The sequence below is a fragment of the Macaca nemestrina genome, chromosome 20 (genome assembly GCF_043159975.1).
Source record: "Macaca nemestrina isolate mMacNem1 chromosome 20, mMacNem.hap1, whole genome shotgun sequence".
Classification (NCBI taxonomy): domain Eukaryota; kingdom Metazoa; phylum Chordata; class Mammalia; order Primates; family Cercopithecidae; genus Macaca; species Macaca nemestrina.
This window is the reverse complement of record NC_092144.1, coordinates 44,038,758-44,047,073: the sequence shown is the minus strand read 5'-3', so window position 1 is coordinate 44,047,073 and position 8,316 is coordinate 44,038,758. Positions and strand designations below refer to the sequence as shown.

The window sequence follows — 8,316 nt, the reverse complement described above, 5'->3', positions numbered from 1 at the left end:
TCCAGTTTATTTCCTGTAGAATAAGGAATGCACTTGGAACTGAAGAATTCCTTCAATTTCTAAATTTTCCACATTCATACAACTTTTTTCCTGTAGGAGTTTGTAGGAGATTCCTATCGCCTATAGTCTTTCCCACATTTGCTACATGTACACAGTTTTTTCCTAGTGTGAGTATACTTATGTCAATTAAGGGATTAATACTGACAAAGGCTTTCCCACATTTATTGACTTCATATGATTTCTCTACAGTATAAACTCTGATAAATAAAAATGTCTGCATCATTGCTAAAAGTCTCCCATATTCACCACATTCATACAACTTTTCCCCAGTATAAATTTTTTCTGATGTTAAATAAGGGAGGATCTATGAAGTTTACCATGATAAACACTGCTTCAAATAGTTTCTCTTCTGTAAGATTTCTCACATGTACAGTGATTCATATGATCTAAAGGCTTTTCCACACTTACCATATTATTGGGTTTCTCTCCATTATGTACTCTTTGATGGGCAGTAAGATTTGAGCCTTTGCTAAAAGCTTTTCCACACTCATTACATTTATATGGCTTTTCTCCAGTATGAATTCTGATGTATAAACTCTGTATGAACTGATTATAGTGAAATTTATTGATGCAGTTCAATAAGGTTTGAACTACAGCTGAAGGTCTTCCTACATTTAATACATTCGTAAGGTTTCTCTCCAGTATGAATTCTGTGATGTTGAAGCAGGGATGACCTATGACTGAAGGTTTTCCCACATATACTGCATTCATAGGGTTTCAATCTAATGTGATTTCTCAAATGCATATTCAGTGATTCAAGCTGGTTGAAGGATTTCCTGCATTTCTAAACTTCAAAAGGATTTTCTTCAGTATGAATACTCTGATGTTGAACAAGAAATGACAGGCTACTAAAGACTTTGAGACATTTGTTACATTCAAACTTTTTCTTTATACTGTGAATTCTTTGATGTTGAGTAAGGTGTGAGCTACAGCAGAAAGCTTTCCCACATTCTCTACATTCATAAGGTTTCTCTCCAGTATGGCTTTTCTGATGATGAATGAGAGATGAACTATGAATGAAGGCCTTTCCACATATACGACACTCATAGCGTTTTTCTTGCGTATGAATTCTTAGATGCTGAATGAGAAGGGACACACGACTAAAAGACTTTCCACAGTTCATACATTCGTATGGTTTCTCTCCAGTGTGAGTGCTCTGATGGTTAGTAAGTGATGAGCCATGGCTAAAGGCCTTCCCACATTCAACACATTTGTAAGGTTTCTCTCCACTATGACTTATCTGATGCCGTGTAAGGGATGAGCCATGGCTAAAAGTCTTCCCACATTCACGACATTCATACGGCTTCTCTCCTGTATGAATTCTCCAATGGCGATTGAGGATTGACTGTTTGCCAAAGGCTTTCCCACATTCACTGCATGTATAGATTTTAGCTCTATTACAAGTCTGGGGAAGGATAAGAGATTTGCTCTGGTTGAAGGCTGCCCCACTTTTATTAGAATTCAAAAGCTTCTTTCCACCATTGATTCTCTCATTTTTTATAACTGACTTTTTTGATACATTCTTCTTTAATATATCATATTTATGTGAATTTCCTTCAGCAGAATTGTTTTGTGGTTCGGAAAGAGTAGACTTTGAATGAAAGGTGCTCCTAAATTTGTTGCATTCTATATATTCCAAATTCTTATTAGAATTTGGGAATTCAAAACGTCGTTTTACAACTTTTTCTATTGGTACTGTTTGGGGTGAATCTTCATCGTAAATATCCTTCTTTGTTGATAATTCCTTGTTTTCCCATCTTGAGTCCCAATCTGAAATATATCAAGAAAGCAAAGCACTGCTTTTTTTTTTTTTCCACTTCTTGAAGAAAACTTCTACAGTGTAATTAGGAGAAATGGATAAGAAATGAAGCCCCCAGAAAACACATAGCTCTGACAACTCAAAATATTTCAGTGACTTCTGAACAATGCTCAAATGGAGCAGAGAATAGAAAGTTCACAGAAGTAGGAACAGAGTGTGATAAAGGAAATGGGTAAACTATACAAAATGGATAAAATAGTATTGAAAAAAAGGAAACTATCAGAAATAAGATGTAGAAGGCATTCTTGGATTACAAATCATCTTTTTGTGCCTATATTCATGTGGGAAAGATTGCATTTTGTCTCATAGCCTTTTTCTCCAACCTTCCATTAATCTCAATTTGCTGCCGGATTATCAAGCTTAAAATACAGAATTGATACTACTACATTAAACAATTGCAGTAAAAACAAAGTAATCTAAATGTTCTTTATAGCTGACAAAGATTTAGGCTTTCTGAGGTTATGAAGAAACTGTGTGAATCATATTATTTCTTGAACATTAGAAAATATTATTCCTAGAAACATATTTATATGTCCCTTACTTCCTCTAATATGTTCATATTTCACCTACAAATTTAAAAAAGTGATTTTCCATCTAATAGACAGCTTTTCTTAGCTTAAAACTATTAGTATATTTTGCTTAAGTAGAATTAAGGAAGAATAAATTGTCTTACTTTGTCATGAATATAGTAACAATTTTAATTATCTCTAACCTTGATTAGATGACATGAGTGATACAGATAATAATTTTAGAGGGAGAAGTAATTGTTTTGAAAATATAAGCTAAATATCCCTCAATTTTTCATTTCTATTTGAGATCTTTGAAGACAGTATCCGTAAAATACCTCCACACTCACTATAAACATCTTTTAACAAAAACTTCCTTAGTCTCGTTCACCATGACTCACCTGGAATCATACCTTTTGACAGTTTTTTCTCCACCATCCAGGGCTCTTTTCCATCCTCCAATAACATGATCACATATGGCTTAGTTATGGAAAGACCTGCTTACAGGAAGAAAATAGAATTGTTTAAGCTGTGGTCCTCTATTATGAGAGGCCATCACAAGAAGGACCACAAGAAGGGATGAAGGGTGTTCATTGAAATGGAAAGATAAGCTTCAGGCAGGGCACAACAGAGCTGCACATTTCTTTGGGAACATGCTACAGAAATTCAGCCATTTACTTAGGAGGCTCTCCAGCAATTCAGAGTGACAAAAGAAAGGTGTCCCCTACTGGAGTGGAAGGGGTGATATCCTTACCTACAGAGACCAGGTTCTCATAATTCTGGACCATCACATCCTTGTATAAGTCCCTCTGAGCAGAATCTAGCCATGCCCACTCTTCATGAGAGAAGTCTATAGCCACATCACTAAATGTCACCTGAAATAGCAAATATATTTAAGCTCAGTCATAGCCCAGGCCTCTTCTGTCACTAAAGAAGGGGTAAAATCAGCCTGCTTGTGGAAGAAATGAAACAAGATTCAGGAGTTGTGACAATGATTGGGAATGTGATCTCAGTTAAGTAATAACAGGACAGTTATGTAGTTGGAATTAACATACAATAAAGGGGACAGTTATGTAGTTAGAATTTTTACACAATAAGAATGAGAGACAAATATGATAGCTTCACTTCAGTAGAGTTAATTTTGTTAAAAGTTTAGAATTATATGAATTTTTAAAAGGCAACATTTGACATTTGACAGCACAGAGTCAAGTATTTAGTTATATCTTTTAGAGCTAAGTGCTAGTAATTAAAAATAAGTAATTAAAATAAGTGAAAATAAGGCTAAAGTGATTGTCTCTCAAATGGGATACTCAGGAAGATTCACTAAAGCTCACAAAAAATGGGTTCAGAAAAAAAGACATCTTTATATTAAAGACTGATAAGACATATGGTTTGATTGTATTCCCTAAAAAAGCATATATTGAACTTAATCGCCATTCTAATAGTATTGAGAGGTGAGACCTTTAGGAGATGATTGGCCTTGAGGACTCTGTCCTCATGAATGGATTAATGTCATCATTAGGGGAGAGGGTTCCTTATTTTAAAAAATGAGTTCAGGCCCCTCTTTGCCTCTCTCTCTTCTCTTTGCCCATCCACCATAAAATGACACAGTAAGAAGGCCTTTGCCAGATGTCTGCCCCTTAGTCTTGGACTTCCCAGGCACCAAAACCATGAGAAGTCAATTTTCATTATTTATAAACTACTCAGTCTGGGGTATTCTGTTACAGCAGCACAAATAGACTAAAATATACACATAACTGATTCATAAACAAAAAACAAAAATATATTTATGGTGTATACTTAAACTGAGTACTGACAAACATTTAATAATTGAAATATGAGACTCCTGGGTGAAAAGACTGAAGATGTCATAGATCAGGGGTCTACCACCCGGTCACGGACTGGTACTGGTCTGTGGCTTTTAGGAATGGGGCAACACAGCAGGAGGTAAGTGGCAGGGAAGTGAGCATTACCACCGGAGCTCCGCCTGCTGTCAGATCAGCTCTGGCATAGATTCTTACAGGAGCGCAATCTCTACTGTGAACTGCGCATGCAAGGGATCGAGGTTGCACGCTCCTTATGTGAATCTAACTAACACCTGATGATCTGACGTAGAACAGTTTCGTCCCCAAACCACTACCTCCACCACCTCCCACTTTCATGGAAAAATTGTTTTCCACAAAACTGATCCCTGGTGTCAAAAAGGTTGAGGACTCCTGCCATAGACAGTCCTTAAATAGGATCTGGAAGTAACAGAAAAAAACAAAAGAGCACATTTCAAAGAAAATATTCTAAAAAAAATGCTCACAGATGTACTTAGAAATTCTTCTCAATAGTACTCATTTCACAGTATTATTTAAAATAGTAAAACTTTAGAAGCTTAAATATTCAATAGTAGCTTATTGGCTAGTCAAATTACAATATGTGCAAAAAGTACATCCATTTAATACAGCATTATTACTGTCTGTGATTTGTAAAACAGACTACTCTACTGTGGTTATTTTTTAGCTCTGAGAGTTCATTCAGTATTGTAGCACTTTATTTGGATATTTTGCATGCATGTTCACAAGTGACATGGGTCTTTGGTTTTAAAGCCAGAATTTACTTTTCTCAGGTTTGGGGAAAACAATTAAAATTCAAACCTCCTTCCAATGGCAGAAAATCCTCTCCACAAATGTAGAAACAAAAAGAAAACGGTTTTATTACTGAATAAGCATTAAATCAGACCTTGAGGCACTTCACAAGCAATCCACTATTGAGGTTAAAAGGACAGGAAGAAATCTCATCTTTTTATATAGGCAAGCAGATACAATCCAACACATATGTTTTCCAAATAAACAATAACTTATCCTCAAGTAAGATTTGACAGTTCAATTTGCTATACAAAATTTATTCTAAATTCACCTGTTAATTGGAGTTGCCACTGTGTTAGTTAATTGCCTATATCCCAAATAAAAATAACATTTCTCATATCTTTGACAAACCAGTCATTACAACTTAGAGCCAGAATGCTTCTTTCTTCCCCTTCAGTTGCCCGGGCAGCTTGAGATGTTCACTCATCTGAGCCCCCAAAAGAACATAGGATATCTATGCTAGCACTTATTTAAATTTCTTATGCTTTCTTACTTTTCTACCAGTGCTGCAATCTTCAACACAGGAGCCACTAGCCAACTTGGCTACAACATTTAAATTAATTAAAATGTAAAAATAAAATAAAATTTAAAATTCATTTCCTCTGTTGCTTAAGCTAAAATTCGAGTACTCAATAGTCACACAGGGCTGGTGGCTACCGTACTGACTAGTACACATGCAGAGCACTTCCATCACTGCAGAAAGTTCTCTTAGACAATACTGCACTAGATCATGAAGTTCTGTGTGTCGGTGTACACTGAAATCCATGTATAACTTTTCCTAACAGGTACTTTGTAAGTGTTTAGAAGATGAACCAATGAATGGTTTTGGTATTAGCTCACTTTAGCCTTTCCTTTTTTTTTTTTTTTTTTTTTTTAAAGAGACAGGTTCTTGCCCTATCACCAAGCTGGAGTGCAGTGACATAATCATAGCTCACTACAGCCTCACCCCACAGGGCTCAAGAAATCTTCCCACTTCATCAGCCTCCCAAGTAGCTGGGACAACAGGCATGCACCACTATGCCAGTTTTTCAGTTCTAATTATCTAATTATTCCAGGAAAACAGACTTCACCCAACATGTACATCTGCTACTTACATCCCCTCCTGTGCAAGCTTCACCTTCCATGCCATGATTCTGCCCCACCAGTTCTTCATTACTCATCTTATTCACCCAACAATTACCTATTAATCTATTTGGTGCCAGGTAACACTCTGGGTACTGAAGCTATAGCAGTCAACAAAAAAGAAAAAACATTCCTCCCACCAGGAACAGACAATGAGCAGGTGCATATACTGAACATACAGTACATCAGCTAGTGAGTGACACGCGCCATGGAAAACAAAGCAGTGATGGAGGAGTGGAAGTGCTGGTCAAGGGAAGGTGACTGCAATTGCAAATAGGCGTTCAGGGAAGCTTTTCTGAGAAAGTAACCACGGAACAAATACATGAAGGAGATAAGAATGCAAGCTTATGCATATGTAGGGAAAGAATATTCCACGTGGATGGCACAGCAACTGGTGACAGTGGCTAGAGCTCAAAGGAATGAGGAGGCAGAGAAGGAAGGTGGGATCAGACAGGTAATGGCCTAACTGTACAAATAGGTCACTGCAGAAGTGACTCAGTTAGAGCCACTGAAAAATTTTAGGTTGAAGAATGACAGGAATTTATATAACAATAGGATCACAGTAACAGTTGTACTGAGAATAGATTGATGTGGGTTAAGGGCAGATGCTGGGAATACAGCTAGGAGGCTACCCCAATAATCCAGGTGGCTCAGACTGGTGGTAGGGGTGGTGGTGGTGATGGGCTAGCTAATGGTTAGATGCTGTACACGGTGTATCGTTTAGATCCAACTAGAGGACCGGAATATTAGTTATAAGTCAAAAGGAAGAATCAAGGATGACTCCAAACATCTCTTCACTTGAGACCACATGGTACAGTTTTGACAACCATAAACCAAATAACCTTACATTCCAAAGTTGCATTGTGAATTACAGTTTAAAAATTTTGGCAATCTAGAAAGTCTTCTAGCAGAAAACTGTAGAAAAGAGGAACACTGGGTGAAGAGAGCAATACCTTGGTGTTCTCTTGTGGGCTCCATCCTTCCTATAGTGAAAGGAACCATAGATCCAGTCCCTTAAATGGACTTGATTAGGTGGGAATAGGCAGAAGCAAAGCAAACACACAGAGGCCTCATGAAGTGTTTCAGGAAGACTTGGGGACACACCGACTTACCTGAGCCATTATTCTGCAATTTCCAGTAGCCAATAGAGTCCCCTTTCCAGGCTCTTATATTACAGATGGGCAGTGTCCTGAGGGCACAGAAGGACAGGAAACAGTAGTCATGAAAAATAAGGCTGGCACCTGTGACACACCATAATGGAAAGGCACACTGGTAATCACTCTCCGGGGCGCCAGTGTCTCCCTGGGAACTAACAGGGTGTTTCTCTGCAAGGGCTAACCGTTTACCAGGTGCCACCTGCGGGGAAAATCAGTTATTCTGTATATAAAAGACTGATAAAACAACAGTAATAACTATCAGCTTGTTCAATCTTCACCACTTTGCACGGTGGACATTCACATTATTCCAGATTTCTTTTTTCTTTTTGTCTCTTTTTTTTGAGACGGAGTCCCGTTCTGTCGCCCAGGCTGGAGTACAATGGAGCGACCTCGGCTCACTGCAACCTCCGCCTCCCAGGTTCAAGCGATTCTCCTGCCTCAGCCTCCCGAAGAGCTGGGATTACACACACGTGCCACCACGCCCAGCTAATTTTTTTTTTTTTTTTTTTTTTTTGTATTTTTAGTAGAGACGGGGTTTCGCCATGTTGGCCAGGCTGGTGCGGTGGCTTACGCCTTTAATCCCAGCACTTTGGGAGGCGGAGGCAGGCGGATCGCTTGAGGTCAGGAGTTCTAAACCGTATTTTTTTTTTTAAATGAAGACAAAACTGAAATTCCGAGATACAGAACCTATTTGTTCAAGGTTACACAACTGAAAGCGCCGGCTTGATGACAACATAACCCCAAAACAACTGCGGCTGGCGTCTGCTCTCGCACCCACTTCGCTCTCACAACGGTGCCAAGAGGTCGGCGCCGTCATCACCCCGCGTTTACACGACTCGACACCAAGGGCAGGAAATGCCAAAGCCCGGGCCGGTGTCAAACCGCGGGGCGCACGCAAGGCCTGAGCCCCGCCGTCGTCCCCGGGACCCACACTTGCCGGAGTCCTCAGCATGGCCTCACCGTCCCCGCAGGCGCCCGGAGCTCGCGTCTCCGCAGACCTGACGCGCCGCGTAGCTGGT

At 39.0% G+C, this 8,316-nt stretch overlaps 1 protein-coding gene across 5 annotated transcripts; it reads right to left on the bottom strand.

Annotated features, from left to right (window-relative positions):
• Window positions 1–602: 602 nt before the first annotated feature.
• LOC105495560 (zinc finger protein 302) lies at window positions 603–7,937 on the bottom strand. 5 transcript variants are annotated; one of them, XM_024797208.2, is made up of 4 exons: window positions 7,253–7,937; window positions 3,140–3,260; window positions 2,799–2,885; window positions 603–1,830 (listed from the first exon to the last, which is right to left on the bottom strand). In XM_024797208.2, the coding sequence occupies exons 1-4, from the start codon at window positions 7,259–7,261 to the stop codon at window positions 845–847; spliced, it is 1,203 nt and encodes a 400-aa protein (XP_024652976.2). In that variant the 5' UTR covers window positions 7,262–7,937; the 3' UTR covers window positions 603–844. The 5 variants fall into 5 exon arrangements, with proteins under 5 accessions (XP_024652976.2, XP_024652975.2, XP_024652977.2 ...); XM_024797207.2 differs by having other exon boundaries at window positions 2,787–2,885; window positions 7,253–7,932; XM_024797209.2 differs by having other exon boundaries at window positions 2,799–2,882; window positions 7,253–7,932.
• Between the last annotated feature and the right edge of the window lie 379 nt (window positions 7,938–8,316).